Here is a 23,748-nt window from a genome sequence, read left to right as displayed (position 1 = left end):
TCCTTGGTGACTCGGTGGTGTCGAGGAGGAATCGGACTCTATTGCTAACTCTACATCCTAGCACTGTGAGGTGGGCATTATTACATTGTACTACTGTCATATGACATTATTACCTCGTTATTGCCTGTTAAATGACATTATTACATTGTACTACTGTTATATGACATTATTACCTCGTTATTGCCTGTTGAATGGCATTGTTACATTGTACTACTGTCATATGACATTATTACCTCGTTATTGCCTGTTAAATGACATTATTACATTGTACTACTGTTATATGACATTATTACCTCGTTATTGCCTGTTGAATGGCATTGTTACATTGTACTACTGTCATATGACATTATTACCTCGTTATTGCCTGTTGAATGGCATTATTACATTGTACTACTGTCATATGACATTATTACCTCGTTATTGCCTGTTAAATGACATTATTACATTGTACTACTGTTATATGACATTATTATCTCGTTATTGCCTGTTGAATGGCATTGTTACATTGTATTACTGTTATATGACATTATCATTACCTCGTTACTGCCTGTTGAATGGCATTATTACATTGTATTAGTGCTATATGACATTATTACCCTTGTTATTGCCTGTCGAATGGCATTATTACATTGTACTACTGTTATATCACATTATTACTTCGTTATAGCCTGTTATTGCCTGTTGGATGGCATTATTACATTGTATTACTGTTATATGACATTATTACCCTTGTTATTGCCTGTTGAATGGCATTATTACATTGTATTACTGTTATATGACATTATTACCTCGTTATTGCCTGTTGAATGACATTATTACATTGTACTACTGTTATATGACATTATTGCCTCATTATTGCCTGTTGAATGGCATTATTACATTGTATTACTGTTAGTGTTACATGACCTTATTACATATTGCAATTGCTAGTTAGATGTCATTATTTCATCTTGTAATGCCTGTTTCATGACATTATTACATCGTTATTGATACATGACATTATTACATTGTCATTGCCTGTTAAATGGCATTGTTCATTGTTATTGCCTGTCACATGACATTATTACATTGTATTACTGTTAGTATTACGTGACATTATTACATTGTTATTGCCTGTTACATGACAATATTACATTATTAGTCCCTGTGACATGATGCTATTACCTTTACAGCCTTTGTTATGTGACATTATGATCTTGATAATGCTCATTACTTGACTTTATTACATTATTAGTCCCTGTTACTTGAGATTATAATGTCATAATTTTTCTCCGTGACATGGCAATATGTCCATGTACATGTCATTTTTGCTATGTGATATTGATTATGACATTTTTAATGGCATTGTTATTCTTTCTTCCATGGCATTATTGCATTGTAACATGATACAGTGGTAGATAGAATTTGTTACATGTTTATTCCATTACATGCTGCTGTTACATTTTGTACTCTATAACTTATATAAGACATAACATTATCATTCTCTGTAACATTATGTTATTAAGCTGTTTTTCCCCTTTACAAGGCATTAGAATATGGGCATTATTACCATGATTACTTACATGACATTATTACAATGTTGTTGGCTGCTTCTTACAACAGCTAAATTCTTTGTGGACATATGTTTTATTTAACATTTCAAGTCATGTGTATTTCTTATTTATGAGTGCTTGCAACTGAATCATGCTCGAACTTGTACCTCAAATCATCAGCAAATCTTTTCTCTAGTGTACTCACTTCACCCCGATCTGTTGCATGTATATGGAAACGGTTTTCTTCCACATGTGTCCTAAAATCATGCTGAGAGGCTGTCAGTTGGAAATAGATATGGAATTTCCCAAATGTTACTGTCAGTGCTACCTCTAGAAGATCGGGAGGCTTGTGACTTAACTGTGTGTTGAATCTTTTCAGTGATTGCGTACAGCAGTTAATTATGTAAGAGGTAGCAAGTTCTGAAATAGCATCATTCATTCTTAAACATGCAACACATCTTCTGCATCCCAGAGGACCCATACTGTATTTCTTTTGCATCCCTTGTTCAGTGTTCATTGTTAAAGAAGCAGATTTTCAGTTCAGTAAATGTCTTGTCATTGCTAGAAACATGTCTGTCTTATATTGTCATTTTCTAACTATTTTGCCAGGTCAGTTGTATTATGCAATTAGTCTGTCTCACACAGCATTATGACCGTGGAATTGTCACTAAGATCATGTTCCCAACAAGCCCAGGTGTTCTCAAAGGTGATCTTTTTAGCAATATTACATTGTTATTTTCCATGATGTCAGTATTACACGACAGTATTACATTGTTATTCTCCATTACTTGACATTATTGCATTGCTATTATCTATCACATGTCAATATTACATTATTATTCCTCATTACATGTTAATATTACTTTGTTAATCCCTGTTAAATGACAGTATTACATTGTTATTCCTCATTACATGTTAATATTACTTTGTTAATCACTGTTAAATGACAATATTACATTGTTATTCCTCATTACATGTTAATATTACTTTGTTAATCCCTGTTAAATGACAGTATTACATTGTTATTCCTCATTACATGTTAATATTACTTTGTTAATCACTGTTAAATTACAATATTACATTGTTATTCCTCATTACATGTTAATATTACTTTGTTAATCACTGTTAAATGACAGTATTACATTGTTATTCCTCATTACATGTTAATATTACTTTGTTAATCCCTGTCAAATGACAGTATTACATTGTTATTCCTCATTACATGTTAATATTACTTTGTTAATCCCTGTTAAATGACAATATTACATTGTTATTCCTCATTACATGTTAATATTACTTTGTTAATCCCTGTTAAATGACAGTATTACATTGTTATTCCTCATTACATGTTAATATTACTTTGTTAATCACTGTTAAATGACAGTATTACATTGTTATTCCTCATTACATGTTAATATTACTTTGTTAATCCCTGTTAAATGACAATATTACATTGTTATTCCCCTTTACATGTCAATATTTCATGGCAGCATTACATTGTTATTCCTCATACATGATAATGATGTGTTGTTATTCCCCATTTCATGATATTACATTGATATTCCCCATTACATGTGTTATTCCTTGTTACATATCAATATTACATTGTTAATCCCCAGTATTTGACAAGATTACATTGTTATTCCCATTACATGAAAATATTACACAACAATATTATATTGCTATTCCCTATTACTTGTGTGATTCCCTATTACAAATATTATCAGTATTACATTCAGATGAATTGATGTTACTCTCCATTCCATGATACCATTCAATTGTTATGCCCCATTCTATGACAGCATCATTCTCCACAGGGAACCAGTTCAGAATGATTTTATTGGCTCAGTCACCATGCTTGTCCATATGGTGCCTATTTGAAACCTCTATATCTTCTACTTGACTGATTGTCATCTGAAACTGCAAAAATGCATTTCAACATTTAATCTACATAATGCACATATGCAGTTTGAACTGAGGTTATATTGAGCAGAATATTCAGGCTGGATCCACCATCATGTCATTATGAAGCATCCTGTGTTGAAGATGAGGTGGTATTTATGTTGAGGCAGTGTTGTGTCATAGGAAGATATGTGTCATATTTACCTACTTCAGATGTTTTGATGTTAAGTGGGAACATGGCTCGTGCTGCCACTATGCTTGAGTGCTTTGTCAACAATCTGCACACGGCGTCCGCTCAGGCTTGAAAAGGCAGCTTGATTTGGTAATCTTTCATTGAAAATGCTAAAGTTTGAATCAGCATTGACACAAGCTTCAACATACTGTGAAATGTTTAAAATGACTGCTTGAGTATCAATAATCAATCAGTTCTGATTATTTTTATGGCCCTGCAATATATTGGCTGGGTCTATATAGGGCTACCCTCCGTGTCAGTCTTTCCGTCCATCAGCCTGTACAAAACAGGGAATGTACTCTTTCCACATCTCCACAAAAAAGTTCTGAGGAATTCAATGAACTTATACATGGGCTATCTTCGGACTCTAATGGTGGGCATCTCACATTTTGTTTTTGTATTTTATTGTTTTTTTCGGTATGTTTAGAGACATTTGAACTTAGGTACATTTTGCTGAATTTCTCTCTGATGCTAATGTATTGTAGCAGGGGATGTACGTTATCCACTTCTCCTCAAAAAGTACTTTATGGAATTCATTTAGATTACACATGTGCTTTACAGGGTTTCTAAAGGTGTGTATTTCATATTTTGATTGTGTATTTTATTTATTCTTCCAATTTTAATGCCGGTTGAACCTGCATAAATTTTGTTGAATCTATCTCTGAATACAGTGTTAAAGGGGATGAGTGGCGGTGGGGTAATCTCGTGGTTAAAGCGTTGACTCGTCATGCCAAAGACTTGGGTTCGACTCCCCACATGGGTACAATGTGTGAGGTCCATTTTCTGGTGTCCCCTGCCGTGATATTGCTGGAATATTGCTAAAAAGCGTCGTAAAACTAAACTCACTCACTCACTTATAGGGGATGAAGACGATCCACTTCTCCACAAAAACAACTCAACAGAATTGATTGAGCTTCTACATGTGTTTCATTGAAACTCTAAAGGTGTGCATCTCACACTTTATCCAGTTCCTTAATTTCATCCCTTCTACAGATGTTTGAACTTAGTTGACTTTGGTTCTATTTATCCTGTTAGTTCTATTCATCCTGTTCGTCCCATACAACAGGGATGTACTTTATCCACTCTTTAAAAACCACAGCACAAAACACTTAGCTTATATATGTCTTTTATAGAGACTCTAAAGGTGTGCATCTCATATTTTGTATTTTGTGTTTTTTTGTGTGTGTTTTGAGACATGTGAATTTAGATAAATTTGTGGAATTTCTCTGTGATGATAAATGCGTTTCATTGGGATTTGAGAGGTGTGCATCTCAGAGTTGAAAAGATGAACACTTCCGACAACAGTGGGGGCATCCATGTCCCTGGACGCAGGTTTGTCTAGATGACTTGATAATGGTGAAAACTGGGTGGCATTCAATATTTGCATAGCCTAATTAGATGTGTAAATGATGGTATTCTGACGGTGCATTCAGTGAAAAATATGTAATTGCTTTTATGGGTATAGTTAAGTCTCTCTGTTTCATCTGAGCAGTGTGACCATTGTCTTGAAAAGTGTGATTACTGTCTTGAGTAAACTGACGGTTGTCTTAAAGTGTGACCATAGTCTTGAAATGTATGACCATTATCTCAAAGTCGGACCATTGTCTTAGAAACGTGACCATTATCGTAAAAAGAGTGACCGTATACTTCTCCAGGCACATCAGTAGTGTCATACAAAAGTAAACTGGGTTTCATTTTCTGTAGCTAGTGGACAAAATGGTATATACCTTCTGGATGTTTTAGTGGTCAATTTCCTTTCATCATTGATCATGTGACCAAACTCTCCAATCCACAACTGAAAAAAATGGATGTATTTAATATTGAGAAAGGGTTTCTTTTAGTTGAGAAACGTTCTTGATAGTTTTGTACAGTCATAACCAAACATAATAGAATGGACAGTGTAACCTATGGCGACTGAGTGGGTTAGATTGCAGACTTGTCTGTGGTGTTTATGGGCATGTGAGTATGGGTTTGAATCAACCCCAAAAGTACCTCAATCTGTACTTCACTGCGAAACTTTAATCCCAAATATAACCCATGTTGTCTGAGATATTTGGTGTAGCGCAGCATTTACTGATTCAGTGGAACGTTTTGCTGGCATCTAAATTACTAAGAAAACTTTCAGAGAAACGACAGAAACTTGCAAATGTATTCACGCTTGGTTCTGTGATTACAGGCATTTGTTGACGCTGCTTGATCCCTTTTCCCTGTCATCATGTTAGCTGATCACAGGACCCAGCGAGGCACATTCAAAGTTTAGAAAACATTTCAAGCAGTGAAAAAATATTAAGCCATTCTCTCTCTAGGTGGGAGTCGTGTTTTGCTTCTGTTTTTCTTCGTTCTGCCATCCATCAGTGGAGGTAAGGAATGTGAGATTTATTGTGTGGGGTCGATGCAGTAGGCCTAGCATAGCATCAGTAATATCCGGTCACAGAAAAACTGTCACTGTTTGTGGTGACTGAAACATTCGAAGCATGTACATAAAGCATTTTGTGTATGTGTGCATTTGGTATTGTGTTCTGTATATGTCTGTGTCGTATCATCTTTTCTCGGACTCTATGGGCATTCCTGATCCCTACCTCCTACTGGGGGGTGTTAAAGATGCCACTTGGCTCTCAGCATACATGTTGGTTGTGAATTAAAAACATGATATTAGTTGTGATGTACTGGATCAGAAGGTCTTCGTGACTTGGTTGCATGACATCTGTCATATCATCCTTTCCTGGACTCTGCCTGGAGGTGGGAGGGACTTCTGATCGGAAGATGTTTGTATCTCCAACAAGGGGTGTTACGGATGACACTTAGTTCTTCGGCTCTGTGACGACCAAATGCTTTAAACATTGCTACCCAATCGTCCCAGTGCTTGAAGGAGGGATGGTTGATAAGCAAAGGATGCTTTGAACTTAGTTTAGTCCAGAGACCCACAAGTAGACCAACACCTAGTCTGTGAAATATTTGAGCAAAAAATGTTCCTAAATATATATATGAGCTATATGAGAAAGGAGCCCGGGACTTAGTGTCTGATATTGAAGAAATCTAGAATTGCCACAGATTCTAGACTTGCATTGTATGTAACTGGTATATTTGTTGCAGGGTCTGGGTGAGAGGCTAACCAAAAAGGGAGGAGTATAAGCTTACGGATACATTCTATACCAAACTGAAGGACAAATCCTAAGCTACTCTCTCCTGGGAGGTTAGAAGTGTCTAGTATAGGTGTAGGGCAAACGATGGCCGGTTGCGATGGGCCTTAAAAAGTTATGTTTTATATCTGATACAGTGATCGTACTGTGATGTTCTAGTCACAGATTCCTGACCACTACCTCTAAAGTAGATTACAACTAGTCTTTGAAATGAACATATTTTACAGAAAAACGTTCATAGGGACAAAAATATAACATAATGAAAAGGAGCCCTTTCTTAATTACTGAAGCTGTTTCTAGACTTACCACATTTCTACACTTGCATGGTCTTTCTTGGGTATATTTCCTTCAGGGTCTGTATGCCAGGCTGCCTCGACAGCTGATGTTTTCACATCTGAAGACTGAACCAAAATACTTCCCGTCAACAATTCCTCTGATCAGTTGTTGATGACGTAGAATGAAACTAACCTAAGTAACCGTGTTTCCATTTAATGTCTTAGATGTGGAACTACAGGAATTCTTATACATTCATGACTTAGAATTAAGCCACAATGAATAGAAATATGTATTTTCTGAAGAAAGACTTGGAAATATCTGAAATTCAGAGAAATTCAGAAGGTAAAAACCCTCAAAATCTGAATGAGGTAAACATGTAAATTTCACTGAGATCTTTCACACATGAAAGACAATTTTGTTACTTTTACCCTGACTAGCCATTCCAATAGGGACTGGAAGCACATTTCAAAATGATTGTCTTCAGTTTAATTCAAACCCCCAAACAGGATATCCATAACTCGACTATGAGCTGGTTGTGATCGTTTTTCAGATTTATATGTGAGTCTGATTTAAAAGTGTATTATTCACCAGTTACGGGAGTGAGATTGGCCATTACTGCTCCTTGAGTGACTGCACAGACTCGAGAAATAATTTATGGCAAGGATCTATTTAATCTGCGCTGGGTTGAGAGCCATGACAATTTTATTTGTATTCCTGACTAATAAGATCTCTCGAAGGGCTGTTTGCCATTAAGCAGGAATTTCCAATTTTGATGTGCATCACGCACTTCTTACCATTTAGGTTAACGATGTGATGTTACTTTCAAGACATTTCATTTGGTTTGTCTGAAAATTTAGAAGTTCCTTATGTTCTTGACTTCATAGCTTGTGTGTGTGTGTGTGTGTGCGTGTCTGTATGTGTGTGTCTCTGTGTGTGTGTCTGTGTGCGTGTGCATGCATGTTAATGTGTGTCTGTGTCTGTCTCTGTGTGTGTGTCTGTGTGTGTGTTTGTGTCTGTGTGTCTGTGTGTTTGTGTGTGTGTGAGAGAGAGGGTTAGGCAGATGAAAGAGAATGAGATAAGTAAAGGTATTGGCCTATTTGCACACTACAAACGATCATGTCGGGAAGGTGAATGATTTCACTATAGTTTGCATGAAACAATGGTGTCAATAGTCACCCATTTAATTACATTCACACATATCCACAATTACTCACTCAATCACTCACTCACTCACTCACTCACAAAGAAGAAGGAGAGAGTACAGTAACAAGCCAATCCCTTCGTTCAATTAACAGTAATTGTACATATTTTTTCAAAGTGTCTGTTAGTAATAATTCAGACAGAAGCTCTTCATCATAAATATAACCCTCCTCGGTGATTTGGTTTGTCAAATTAGTTGTTCCGGTGACAGATGGTTATTTGTAAACTGAAACTTTGATTGATTGTCCAGTCACAAGCAAGCCTTATATCACATTATATCATCCACATCAGCACTGTTCACTGATCATGGCATGAGGTTGCTCCTCTGCTGCACTGGAAAGGTCACCACCAGGGGGAGCTTGTCACCTCACTGCCATTTTAACACAGATAATGTTTCACAACTGTCAATTTTGCCTCTGATGTGATTTGCCCTTATTCAAGTTCAGGACTGGCATGATGTTTAACATTTTTACTAGGCATCAGTTTAATGTTCATGCAATTTTTAAATTTGCAAGAATTGTTTTCAAGCAGATTCATTTCTTCGTCTTGAAATGTGGTATGGTTGTCGATGGTGATGAAAATACTTTGAATGTTTTTGTGTTCTTTGAAAGTTCTTGGAATATGTTGTTAATTGTGTATGTGATGTTTGTTAAGCGATATCACCTGTTTGCTTCTTGTGCCATATTGTATTGGCAGACATATTTATCTTTTTTATTTGCTCATTCTTTTGTAAATGTTTATTTTGTAAGGGATTTGTAGTTCTGTAATCTTAAAGAAATATCATGATTCTAAATACATTTATATTATTAGAGTTTTTATCAGTTATACATGTGAAAATGATTAATGTTTGTACCACATTGTCCCATGTTGGGAATCAAACTCAGGCAAGAAATCACCTGACCTATTCAGCCATCATTCTCGGTCACTGTGAGTGTTTTCCATCAGTATCATGACAGGGACTGGCAAATGTCCTTCACACTTTGTACCCATATGGGAAATGAACCCCAGAATGAGTGGCATGAAGAAATGCTGTATATTACTGTACCACCCATGTGCCATAACTAGATAGCTATTTCAAACAGCAATGAAAAGTAGTGATGTTTCAATTAGTTATCACCTTCAAAATGAACCCCACTCTCAATCTGTTCTTCTTTTTTTGATCTCTGTCCGAAATTTGTCATCAAAGAAATAAACATCATTAACATCACAAGTTTATACACTTGTCCAAAAACGAATCAGCTATTCCCTAGGCTGTAAAACATAATGGGGCCTAATCAGATCCCTGTGGCAGCGGATAGACGAGATGAAAGCAGGGAGACCATGGTGATCCCATTCATCATTGAAGGAGTGAATTGCTACGCATCCTTTTACCTGCATATTTCAGTTCGCTTTCTGAAAGCTGTTAAAACATCATGAAGGCCTACAGGCGTATCCATTAAAGGGTTGAAAGGAGTAGGTATTGATTAGCTGTTGTGGTGGATGGTGATCATTGCATTGCACTGCAGTGATATGGTTGTAGTCCAGGTTTCTCAATTGTCACAACTGAGTAGTGTGGTGGATAGAGAACTCACTCACTCATGGAGATCCTTCACTCTCTCACTTGCTTGTGGAGATCCCTCGATCACTATCACTCACTCTCTCACTTGCTCGTGGAGATCCCTTGCTCTCTCACTTGCTTGTGGAGATCACTCACTCTCTCATTAGCTCCTGGAGATCATTTTCTCACTAGCTCCTGAAGATCACTGTCTCATTAGCTCCTGGAAATCACTCTCTCACTTGCTCATGGAGATCGCTCACTCTCTCACTGGCTAGTGGAGATCGCTCACACTTGGAGATCGCTCTCTCACTCACTCACTCACTTGTGGAGATATGGGTTTAGCTCAGTGGTTTGATTCCTGGCAGATTTTGACCAACATGTAATGAAAGATGATACTTGTTGTTGCCCTGCCTGCTACTGGAAAAACACAAGGGCTGGTCGACATTGAGACACACTTTCCTCAGAGCAGGGAGATACTTTTGTGATTCTAAATTTGGAAATACAACATTTTATAGGATTTATAGTATTTTTTGGCAGCACTGATTCTTGTCACTCCAGTTCTCGTTACTTGTAACTGTTTTAACATGAAACAGAATCTTTTAAAGCTCCATCGGAATATTTTTACTGAAATTTTCTGAAGACCTCTGAACAAGCCAAGATACAGCCCTCTATATCATTGGGGTGGTGGGGTAGCCTAGTGGTTGAAGCATTAGCTTGTCACTCCGAAAACCTGGGTTCAATTCCCCATATAGGAACAATGTGTGAAGCCCATTTCTGGTGTATCCCACCATGATATTGCTGGAAATTTTGCTAAAAGCAGTGTGAAAAAAACATACCTATTGTACTAACGCACTCATTAAAGCAGAATTAAAAACAGTTGTGTCAAGCATTTGACTGAGAGTGTCCATGTTGGGTAGACATGTACCTTACATTGTACCTGTATCTGTTACCACACAAAGTGGATTAGATAATGCTTGTATAATCAGCCCAACACAAACATATCCATGGGCTTGGACACAGCTACATGATGTAGTGTTCTACCATATTTCATCCCGGATAACAAGTTTTGTCCCTCAGCTCCACCCCTAAGCTCAGCAACAACATCTTCTAACACCCTTGTTATGATGTAGGCAGTTGTTGCCCTTTTCTTTGCCAGATTCCATGTCTACTGCATCACAGAGGTGGTTGTGAATGGTCAAAGCTGGAACCTTCAAGACTAAAATTGTCTCAAGCAAATGCGATTTAGAAAGTGGTCAAATGTAGCATATATCCTATTTGGGATTACACTTTCTTAGGAAAGTTCAAATTCTAGTACTTCTTCCCATCTGGGATTTGAACCCGCACCCTTGGAGTCATTCACGTAATTGCCAGCACATAAAGGCAGCCGCCTAACCCACTCAGCCACCACGACTTCCACAAAGAAAAAAGTCGGACAACTGGTAGTCTAGACTGCATACTTTGTGTTATTTGAAATTGTCTTAATGAATTTTTTATCGATCTTGAAAAGAACAAAATAAACATCCATTTGCCAGACTAGTTTGAATGTACCATGTAGAGCTGATGTTCATCCAAGAGCTGCCATGCTAGTCGATAAAACAATGGATTCAGTGGTTTATTTGTTTAACATCCAGATCTGTGAACATGTTAGAATGTTTTATTTAGAAACATTGTTTGATTGTAAATGTTTTCAATCTTTTGTGTATTTATTTATAACATTTTCGTGTTGTCTTTGTGTTATCTGCTGATTGAGTTTGTGAGCAGGACAGAAAAAATGGAAAGAGATCAGGTTGATACAGATCATTAACTGACATGTTTCTTTGTAGGGAGAGAGGAATATTGAATCTGCATTTCTTAGATGTTGAACATCATAATGGGTCTATAAATGGGTGCTTTAGTGCTGTAGATTTTAGGAAGGTGAATGTTTAGATCTTTATAACTGTTGCAACAATTTTACTGCCGCTGTCACTATGCGATGGTAGCATTGTGATGCTGCTGATTATTGCCGTCAAAAGTCACCCACTCTCTTGAATGCATGCACGTTTACTAATATATCACTCACTCGCTCTCTCAGTTGTATACATGACAACACCATTATCCTTCCATTTCGACTTACTCAACCCCCTGTAAGAAATAGGCAAAACCAGCGAGATATTGATGGGCGTTTATGGGGGTTGTGGCCATATCCCCTTTATGTACACTCACTCACTCACTCACTCACTCACTCACTCACTCACTCACTCACTCACTCACTCTCACCAGTATTTGATGTATACTCTGTGTATGTAAGGTGCGGACGCCTATAGATGATATTTCTATCCCCAGAACCTATGGGAAGATAATACAGCGTCGGATCCCGAAGAAGATGTCGGCCACATCATGCTTCCACAAAGGGATTTCACGCCTCCATGCCGAGGAGCTGTTGATGAGGGCTCGGGACGATGGCGCCTTCTTGTTGCGAGACAGTGAATCTCTAGCTGGGGCCTATGTGCTGTGCTTGCTGTAAGTACACCTGTACTTAGTCTCACCTGATCTTAGTCAGAGATGTCCATTTATATCCTGCGTCCAAATATGCTTCTATACTTGATATCACTTATTTTGGATAAACAATATCTGTTGTGGAAGATTCATGAAAATGTGTTGTGATTTCTAGCACAAATCAATCATGTATCTCCAAAATATCTGACTAAAACCAATCGCGTGTTTGAAATACAGTTTCTCTTCAATAGGTAATGTTGATAAAATCATACTCTGATGAGCAACAGAGTCTATTTTGTAGTAATTTCTCATATTAGATTTCTGATGGCAAATGGTTTTGTTTTGTTTACATGTTAGGAGGTGGGACAACACCCTGATGTCTTTCCCTATGTACTTAAAAGTTTGTGATGAAAGAGTGTGTGAGTGAGTTCAGTTTTACACCATTTTTAGCAATACCTCAGCAGTATAATGGCAGGGAACATCAGAAATTGTCATCGCGCATTGAACCCAGGTCTTAGGTGTCACGAGTGAACACTCAACCCACAAGACTAAACCACCACCCCTAGTGATGAAAGATGATATTACAGGATTGAAATGTTTCTGTGTTTTCAGAATAGAATTATAGTTTTGTACGAAAAGTGTGAAAAGAGGCAGTTGACTTGATCCTTACACATCACTAGTTACCTCTCTTGTAATCTTACATGTTTTGTAATATCTTCTACCCAGAGAGCATAAAGTCCTCACTACCCACTTCCAAACTCACTCCTTCTAGGAATAAAACCTTATATTTTAAAAAAACAATATTGAAATCACACACTGAAAATGTGACCATCGTTAGTTTATCTCAAAGTGATATATACTGAATGTACAGTCAAAACAAATTGATACTGTATGTCATTGCAGATACCAGTCTCGGGTTCACCAGTACAGGATCCTGCCTGACAAGGATGGACGGCTGTTTGTTCAGGTACGTGATCACTATGTACGCTATACCCATGAAGATATGAGTTAGAATTGGTCTTCAGCAACCCATGCTTGTCGCCCGTCAGGATCGTGGTTAGAGTTGTTCTTCAGCGATCCATGCTTGTTGCCTGTCAAGATCCGGGTTAGAGTTGGTCTTCAGCAATCCATGCTTGTTGCCTGTCAAGATCTGGGTTAGGGTTGGTCTTCAGCAACCAGGGCTTCTCGCCTGTCAAGATCCGGGTTAGAGTTGGTCTTCAGCAACCCATGCTTTTTGCCTGTCAAGATCCGGGTTAGAGTTGGTCTTCAGCAATCCATGCTTGTCGCCTGTCAAGATCTGGGTTAGGGTTGGTCTTCAGCATCCCTTGCTTGTTGCCTGTCAAGATCTGGGTTAGAGTTGGTCTTCAGCAATCCATGCTTGTTGCCTGTCAAGATCTGGGTTAGGGTTGGTCTTCAGCAACCAGGGCTTGTCGCCTGTCAAGATCTGGGTTAGAGTTGTTCTTCAGCAACCAAGGCTTGTTGCCTGTCAAGATCTGGGTTAGAGTTGGTCTTCAGCAATCCATGCTTGTCGCCTGTCAAGATCTGGGTTAGAGTTGGTCTTCAGCAACCAGGGCTTGTCGCCTGTCAAGATCTGGGTTAGAGTTGGTCTTCAGCAATCCATGCTTGTCGCCTGTCAAGATCTGGGTTAGAGTTGTTCTTCAGCAACCAGGGCTTGTCGCCTGTCAAGATCTGGGTTAGAGTTGGTCTTCAGGAATCCATGCTTGTCGCCTGTCAAGATCTGGATTAGAGTTGGTGTTCAGCATCCCATGCTTGTTGCCTGTCAAGATCTGGGTTAGGGTTGGTCTTCAGTAACCAGGGCTTGTCACCTGTCAAGATCCGGGTTAGAGTTGTTCTTCAGCAATCCATGCTTGTCGCCTGTCAAGATCCGAGTTAGGGTTGGTCTTCAGCAATCCATGCTTGTCGCCTGTCAAGATCTGGGTTAGTGTTGGTCTTCAGCAACCAGGGCTTGTCGCCTGTCAAGATCTGGGTTAGAGTTGGTCTTCAGCAATCCAAGCTTGTCGCCTGTCAAGATCCGGGTTAGAGTTGGTCTTCAGCAACCCATGCTTGTTGCCTGTCAAGATCGTGGTTAGAGTTGTTCTTCAGCAATCCAAGCTTGTTGCCTGTCAAGATCTGGGTTAGAGTTGGTCTTCAGGAATCCATGCTTGTTGCCTGTCAAGATCTGGGTTAGAGTTGGTCTTCAGCAACCAGGGCTTGTTGCCTGTCAAGATCTGGGTTAGGGTTGGTATTCAGCAACCAGGGCTTGTTGCCTGTCAAGATCTGGGTTAGAGTTGGTCTTCAGCAATCCATGCTTGTTGCCTGTCAAGATCTGGGTTAGAGTTGTTCTTCAGCAACCAGGGCTTGTCGCCTGTCAAGATCTGGGTTAGAGTTGGTCTTCAGGAATCCATGCTTGTCGCCTGTCAAGATCTGGATTAGAGTTGGTGTTCAGCATCCCATGCTTGTTGCCTGTCAAGATCTGGGTTAGGGTTGGTCTTCAGCAACCAGGGCTTCTCGCCTGTCAAGATCCGGGTTAGAGTTGGTCTTCAGCAACCCATGCTTTTTGCCTATCAAGATCCGGGTTAGAGTTGGTCTTCAGCAATCCATGCTTGTCGCCTGTCAAGATCTGGGTTAGGGTTGGTCTTCAGCATCCCTTGCTTGTTGCCTGTCAAGATCTGGGTTAGAGTTGGTCTTCAGCAATCCAAGCTTGTTGCCTGTCAAGATCTGGGTTAGGGTTGGTCTTCAGCAACCAGGGCTTGTCGCCTGTCAAGATCTGGGTTAGAGTTGTTCTTCAGCAACCAGGGCTTGTTGCCTGTCAAGATCTGGGTTAGAGTTGTTCTTCAGCAACCAAGGCTTCTTGCCTGTCAAGATCCGGGTTAGAGTTGGTCTTCAGCAACCAGGGCTTGTCGCCTGTCAAGATCTGGGTTAGAGTTGGTCTTCAGCAATCCATGCTTGTCGCCTGTCAAGATCTGGGTTAGAGTTGTTCTTCAGCAATCCATGCTTGTTGCCTGTCAAGATCTGGGTTAGGGTTGGTCTTCAGCAACCAGGGCTTGTCGCCTGTCAAGATCTGGGTTAGAGTTGTTCTTCAGCAACCAAGGCTTGTTGCCTGTCAAGATCCGGGTTAGAGTTGGTCTTCAGCAACCAGGGCTTGTCGCCTGTCAAGATCTGGGTTAGAGTTGGTCTTCAGCAATCCATGCTTGTCGCCTGTCAAGATCTGGGTTAGAGTTGTTCTTCAGCAACCAGGGCTTGTCGCCTGTCAAGATCTGGGATAGAGTTGGTCTTCAGGAATCCATGCTTGTCGCCTGTCAAGATCTGGATTAGAGTTGGTGTTCAGCATCCCATGCTTGTTGCCTGTCAAGATCTGGGTTAGGGTTGGTCTTCAGTAACCAGGGCTTGTCACCTGTCAAGATCCGGGTTAGAGTTGTTCTTCAGCAATCCATGCTTGTCGCCTGTCAAGATCCGAGTTAGGGTTGGTCTTCAGCAATCCATGCTTGTTGCCTGTCAAGATCTGGGTTAGTGTTGGTCTTCAGCAACCAGGGCTTGTTGCCTGTCAAGATCTGGGTTAGAGTTGGTCTTCAGCAATCCAAGCTTGTCGCCTGTCAAGATCCGGGTTAGAGCTGGTCTTCAGCAACCCATGCTTGTTGCCTGTCAAGATCTGGGTTAGAGTTGGTCTTCAGGAATCCATGCTTGTTGCCTGTCAAGATCAGGGTTAGAGTTGGTCTTCAGCAACCAGGGCTTGTTGCCTGTCAAGATCTGGGCTAGGGTTGGTCTTCAGCAACCAGGGCTTGTTGCCTGTCAAGATCTGGGTTAGAGTTGGTCTTCAGCAATCCATGCTTGTTGCCTGTCAAGATCTGGGTTAGGGTTGGTCTTCAGCAACCAGGGCTTGTTGCCTGTCAAGATCTGGGTTAGAGTTGGTCTTCAGCAATCCATGCTTGTCATAAGAAGGAACTAACGCAATCGGGTGGTCATGCTCATGACTTAATTGACACATGGCATCATATCCCAGTTGAATAGATCGATGCTCATGCTGTTGATGACTGGATTGTCTGGTTGTGATTATTTAGAGTCAGTAGCCATATGGATGGAATATTGCTGAGTGGCTTTAAACAACCAACCAACCAACCAACAGAATACAACATGACACTATTGTTTGTACACAATAATGAGATCAGTGATTGTGACTTCTGTCTGAGACTCAGGAAGTAGTTTATGTGTCAGACAAAGACATTGTTGTTCACTAGCTGTTTTTGTCAATACAAGGGGTGTGGGATGTGGGGAGGGGGGCAGTTTTTTATCACCTTTACAATTGGCGATTGTCTTGGTCTTACTTTCCAGATATGCACCTGTAAATATTTTGACCGATGGTTGTAGACTGTGAAGGTTGTCCATTATCAATGGGCCAGCATTGAAGTGACAAGAATCTGAGTCAGTAGGGTGGATGAAATTAAAAGTTGCCCATGGACTGATGGAGGAAATATGGTACATGATCTTAGAACGTGGAATTTGAGGCATCCAAGAAAACAAATGCACCTACAACATGTGAAACTTTGAAGTGTTTGACATGCTGCTGAGAGAGAGATAGTACTATCTGTATTGGTTTGGTAGGCTGCAGTAACTTGTAACACATGCTTCGTCGGGCTAGGGAAGGAGTCAGGCGATCTTTAGATCCCTAAGACAAGAAGTGATATTGGTTCAAGTTACACAGCACTCAGAGGGCAGAGGTTCTATTTTAGTTGTAAAAAATCTACTTTTTCTGATGTATCTAAGAGGAATTTAGATGTAGTGTATATATCGACTTGCTGCTCATTCATTCATGTGTCCACTTCTTTGCCAGCTGACTCGCTCACTCACTCACTCACTCACTCACTCACTCACTCAACTTGATTGCTCACTCACCCACAGATTTGCTCAGTCTTCAAAGGCACTGCATAACTCTGTGAACAGTTCCCTCCCTTGCTGCAGTCTTATCATTGTGGATTTCATTCCCAAATTTGCCATAAAAGTATACCTTTGCATGTAGGATCAACTTCAATGATAATCATATGAGATCTGAATCACTCTGCTGTGTTAGAACTAAAATACTGTTCAAAATAATGTCAACACACCCCAACACTTTCTTGCTATATTAAATGTTTAATTATTATGAAACCAACAATGAGAGTCTATCCTACAAACACATAGTTTTTGCTCATAAGCCCAGTCCTATACTCTCATGTAAAAGAAAAGTGGAGACAACACCTGAGCCATGACAGATGTACCTACCTGTATCATGAACATAGATCAATCACCTGTCAATCACTGCTATTAACAACAGATTGTATATACCGCGCTGCATGCAACACCTGCTAACTGATATGTGTCATGGTTCACCTGTTATATCCTACAGGCGATATATAACATGTAATACAGGCTGTATGACATGGCGCTGCAGGGTGTGTGACATTACCAGTGTCTTCATCAGCTCAAATTAAGTATGTTTGGTGTTATGTTAGTTCCGTGTAATTAATGCATAGAAGTTTTAAGTGGACTCAGTAAATGTAACATTAGAAGAGTTATTTCTGTGCTGGATCATGCCAGCAAAGTCAAATATTTTGAAATGTGTTTTCACTATTTCCTTGAAATCTGAAGTGGGTAGAGATAAATATGTGAGGTTTGCAGGATCTGGAAGGAAATTGTGACATATGGTTTGTAAACTATAGTTCGTTCAGCTGATTGCAGTCGTAGATTATTTCATCTACTTTCCAAACTCTAGAGAACACTTTAGCACTCTGTAACAATTAGAAAATGGTTAGAACAATCAGAACACTAACACTGATAATAGCTGGAGTACAGTAGCACTGAGGACAATTAGAACACTGAACAATTAGAACACTGTAACACTGAGAATAGTCAAATCACTGTAGCACTGAGAACAATCAGAACACTGCAGCACTGAGAACAATCAGAACACTGTAGCACTTAGAAAAATTAGGACACTGTAGCACTGAGGACAATCAGAACACAGTAGCACTTAGAACAATTAGGACACTGTAGCACTGAGGACAATCAGAACACTGTAGCACTTAGAACAAATAGGACACTGTAGCACTGAGGACAATCAGAACACTGTAGCACTTAAAACAAATAGGACACTGTAACACTGAGGACAATCAGAACACTGTAGCACTGAGAACAATCAGAGCACTGTAGCACTTAGAACAATTAGGACACTAGCACTGAGAACAATTAGAACAATGTAGCACTGAGAAGAGTCAGAACACTAGCACTTAGAACAATTAGGACACTGTAGCACTGAGGACAATCAGAACACGGTAGTGCTGAGAACAATCAGAACACTGTAGCACTGAGAACAATCAGAACACTGTAGCACTGAGAATAGCCAGAACACGTTATTCTTAGAACAATCAGAATCTTGTTGGAATCAGATCCTATCAGTTCAGATCAGCTGCACTCTGTAACAAGCACACTTGGCACGCTGTGGAGGAGATAAATCAGACTGGTAGTATTACAGCAATGCCACCCAGTTATTTGTCCTGTTTGTAATACAGTATCCCAGTCATTCCAGTCTATGGTAGAGCATGTTTGTACTCTACACAGTTCCACAGTTTGAAACAGCAGCTGTCATTGGATAATGGGATGAGCCAATCAGCACCTCCCATCTCCTTCCCATCTTCTTGTACATGTGGAATTATCATTAGCCTGTAGAACTGTAGCTTGCAAAAACAGTCACAATCCAAGTGTTTTATTTCGTAATTATAAGGGAATTCAGTATTTCCAGCCAATGAAGGTTGCATCTACTTGATTTTGAAGTTCGATACATGTTTGATGGATGCCAATCATTTGACAGTTTTTTACATAATTGGTGGATGTCAGTGATTTCACATTGTGGTACTTGATTGGTAAATATCAATGTTTTTATGCCCCCAGCATGTAATGCGGGGGGATATAGTTGACGCCTCGTCTGTCCGTCCGTAATCATTTTGTTTCCGGAGCATAACTCAGAAACTGTACAATATTTTTGGACCAACTTTGATAGATATATTAATCTCAACCTCTAGTTGTGCCTTTTGCTATGTAGAAAGTTTTGGCTTTTATATTTTTTTGTTTTTCCATGAAACATTTCTGATGGTGGGGGTGGGCTTCGTTTCCAGAGCAAAACTAAAAAAATGTTCAATATTTACCTGCAAAACTTGGTAAATATTTGTGGCAGACCCCAGAGTGGTGCCTTTTGCTATTTACAGGTTTTTGTGATTTATCATTTTTGCGGTTTCCATGGAAACGTTTCGGACTTAGTTTCAAAATGGAGGGATGGGCTTCGTTTCCGGAGCAGAACTCAAAAACTTCTTAATGTCAGTCTGCAAAACTTGGCAAATATGTGAGGCAGACCATAAAGTGGTGCCTTTTCCTTTTTGTGATTTATAATTTTTCCATTTTCCATGGAAGGGATTCGAACCTTAAGTCTAAGTAGGGAGGGATGGGCTTTGTTCCTGGAGCAGAACTGAAAAAATTCTCAATATCTTTCTGCAAAACTTGCCAGATATGTGATGCAGACCTTAAAGTGGTGCCTTCTACTCTTTGCAGATTTTTGTGATTTATCATTTTCCCAGTTTCCACAGAAACGATTCTGACATAATCTCAAAATGGAGGGATGGGCTTCGTTTCTGGAGCACTACTCAGAAACTTTCAGCAAATCTTGGCAGATATGTGAGGCAGACCACAAAGTGGTGCCTTTTGCTATTTAAAAAGTTTTGGCATTTCTATTTTTCCCTTTTTCCATGGAAACCATTCGGACTTAGTCTCAATAGGGAGGGATTGGCTTCGTTTCTGTAGCTCAACTCAAAAACCATTTGATATCTTTCAACAGATCTTGGCAGATGTTTGAGACAGATCTTGAAGTGGTGCCTGTCATTTTGATATCTGTTTAGGAAAGCTCATTATTTTTTATGTTTTGGTACAAATTTAGTAATTTTTGACAGCTACGTCAGATACTAAGAAAATCCACTGTTTGAAGAACTGATACTATTTATGTACATCACACAGGAACAATGCTGCTCTTGTAAGTGAACTATATACAATGTTAAAGTGGTAGCAGATCAACTTAACCACTCAACCATTGTACAACATGTTACTTAAGTTGAAGTAGGTCAGATTCATTCATATTGAACTGAGGCAGTCATTGATTTGCAGTCTGTTCCCAGAAGGTTTTTGACTATTCTTAGACACACAAACATGTGTTCTTTTCTGCCCTCTTGAGTGGCTTGAGGTGTAAGCTTTCATCTTGTTTCGATGGAAGATTATTTGCCAACGGTGCGTCTAAATTGAATATATCAAGTACTCAAAAGACATAATATTTTATGTACAATATTCCAGATACTGAAACAAAAGAGGTTTATAATTTCTTCTACAATGTTGATATTTTAATAAATAAATAGATTGTAAAACATGTTCCAAAAGCAATCCATGATCACCGTAAGACGTGATAGTGGCGATTGTAGTCAGGTTTTGTTTCTTGGTTGATGGCATATCATTGTACACTGATGATGTATATTGTTGTTAAGAGGATCAATCCCCCAATAACTGCTTAATGAATTACAATCTTATTCTAGACAAATATTGTGGATAACAACTTCTTCATGTGATTTTCCTTGATTTGATTTTCACAACATTTCTAGGATAGCTCTTGCCCCATCTTCAGATGGATGAACTGAGACACATTAAAAATAAATTAAGAGGTTCTCACCCATAAGATTTGTCTTTTATTACTGCACCAACTTCTGTAAGCCTTTGAAGAATCACAATCAGGCGTCATGTGGATAGGCACTATGTGGACACAAAACATTTGAGGTAATTTCACCCTCTTTGTACTCACCAAGGTTTGCAGATTTCTAAAATTGACACAACCTTTCAGTTAAAACCAAGAAAGTTTGTCTACAATATTTGTCAACAAAAGTGTCTGCTGGTACTGAGTCTTCCAGAGTACTGTGATCAAGAAGGAACTTTCATCCTGGCTAATTCAAGTCATGTGATACCTTAGGTCTGGAAACCAAGTGTTAGCACTTGATGATGACCTTTAGGAGAGCACAAGCAGTGAAGGGTGTGGCTTGTATGGGATATAATCATTTAAAATGAGGAATGTAAGTATTTGAGAAAACACCCCTCTGAGGTTTTGGTGGACAATGTAAAACCGGAGGGGTCCGCCCCTTGGGATTCCCAGACCCTGATGGTTGAATGATATTTTTCAATTGATTTCAAACACTCATGTATCATTTGAATGTTGATGTCCATATGAAGTTAGGAAGAGTAAAACCAGGGAAGAGGTCTTTCTAGAGAAAAGTAAAATCTGTCCCTCCAAAACAAAAACTTCAAATGCAGTTATTCTGGGAAAACAAGAAATGACCTAATATATAGGGAGAAGCACACTTTAGGTTTATATTATGGGGCCTTCACCAGACAATAGCGTGACCTGCATATGCAATGTAGACACATGTGTATGAAGTACAGGCATTTTCTCTTCAGGATAAAAATCGGTTTCCCTCATATTCTGATGAACTGTAACATACATATTTCACGAGCATGGATCTACTTCCTTGTGCTTATGAAAAGAATACCTGGGAGATAATGTCACCAACAACAGGGTTTTTCCTCACTGTGCAGTGTGTACATACGTTGCCCAATCTAGTTAGTAACTTGCCCTCCGTGTTACCTTCTGTGCACGCACTTGACAACATGTCTGTTCTATGGTAGAATGAGGATCAGCTAGTTTCTATTTTCTAGTGATCTGCAAAAAATACTCTTTGCTTTATGCTACCATAATTACCATAAAAGAAAATAGGGCATTGCTCTTTAATGCAAAGGCAGCTGTCAAGAATGTCTTTTCTTGTAACTGATAACTGATAACTTTGGACACTTTATGATGTGTGCCTGACAATGAGATATGATTAACCTTGAACACTTTATGATGTGTGCCTGACAATCAGATATGATTAACCTTGTACACTTTATGATGTGTGTCTGACAATCAGATATGATTAACCTTGGACACTTTATGATGTGTGTCTGACAATCAGATATGATTAACCTTGAACACTTTATGATGTGTGTCTGACAATGAGATATGATTAACCTTGAATACTTTATGATGTGTGCCTGACAATGAGATATGATTAACCTTGAACACTTTATGATGTGTGTCTGACAATGAGATGTGATTAACCTTGGACACTTTATGGTGTGTGTCTGACAATAAGATATGATTAACCTTGGACACTTTATGATGTGTGTCTGACAATAAGATATGATTAACCTTGGACACTTTATGGTGTGTGTCTGACAATAAGATATGATTAACCTTGGGCACTTTATGATGTGTGTCTGACAATAAGATATGATTAACCTTGGACACTTTATGGTGTGTGTCTGCCAATAAGATATGACTAACCTTGGTCTTATAAATCTAAAATGAGTTCGGGAGTAAGTGATTCTATCGCAGTCTTGTGAGCCAAGACATTTGCCCAGTTAGTGACGGTGACCAGGTACACTCGCAATATTTGCCCAGCTACCGACAGTGAGAGCAACAGTGACCAATTATACTCTCAAGTATTTGCCCAGTTCCAGTATAACCAATTATACTCATGCTTTTCGCTCAGTTAGTGACGTAACCTATTATACTGATGCTATTTGCTCAGTTAGCGATGTAAGTAATTATACTCATGCTATTTGCTCAGTTAGTGACATAACCAATTATACTCATGCTATTTGCTCAGTTAGTGACATAACCAATTATACTCATGCTTTTCGCTCAGTTAGTGACGTAACCTATTATACTGATGCTATTTGCTCAGTTAGCGTTGTAAGTAATTATACTCATGCTATTTGCTCAGTTAGTGACATAACCAATTATACTCATGCTATTTGCTCAGTTAGTGACGTAACCTATTATACTGATGCTATTTGCTCAGTTAGCGATGTAAGTAATTATACTCATGCTATTTGCTCAGTTAGTGACATAACCAATTATACTCATGCTATTTGCTCAGTTAGTGACGTAACCTATTATACTGATGCTATTTGCTCAGTTAGCGATGTAAGTAATTATACTCATGCTATTTGCTCCGTTAGCAACATAACTAATTATACTCATGCTATTTGCTCAGTTAGCAACGTAACTAATTATACTCATGCTATTTGCTCAGTTAGTGACATAACTAATTACAGTCGAACCCCATTGTCTCGAACTCGGTTGAGACGAATTCTCGGATGTGTCGAACTGACATCTTGGTCCCTGCCGATTACCTTATATTTATCATTATTTTTACCCTGATGTGTCGAACTAGATGTGTCAAATTCCCGGCTGTGTCGAACTCATTTTAGGGTCCCCAAAGGCTCTAACAAGTACAAATTTACCCTTTTGCCTCGAACTGTCAAAGCTGGTTGTTGCAACTGAAAACTTCAGTTGCGCAA

The 23,748-nt window shown here is 39.1% G+C and overlaps 1 protein-coding gene across 2 annotated transcripts in view; it reads left to right on the top strand.

Moving 5' to 3' along the window:
• Positions 1-23,748, top strand: part of LOC137281870 (phosphatidylinositol 3,4,5-trisphosphate 5-phosphatase 2-like) — an 84,256-nt gene that overhangs the window by 30,737 nt on the left and 29,771 nt on the right. For both annotated transcript variants that reach the window (XM_067813546.1, XM_067813545.1), the window contains exons 2-3: positions 12,142-12,318; positions 13,198-13,261. In XM_067813546.1, coding sequence (XP_067669647.1) covers positions 12,182-12,318; positions 13,198-13,261 — 201 coding nt within the window. In that variant the 5' untranslated portion in view covers positions 12,142-12,181. The remainder of the gene's footprint in view (positions 1-12,141; positions 12,319-13,197; positions 13,262-23,748) is intronic.

This window comes from Haliotis asinina, chromosome 4, assembly GCF_037392515.1.
Source record: "Haliotis asinina isolate JCU_RB_2024 chromosome 4, JCU_Hal_asi_v2, whole genome shotgun sequence".
Taxonomy (NCBI): Eukaryota; Metazoa; Mollusca; class Gastropoda; order Lepetellida; family Haliotidae; genus Haliotis; species Haliotis asinina.
This window is presented reverse-complemented; position numbering and strand designations above follow the sequence as displayed.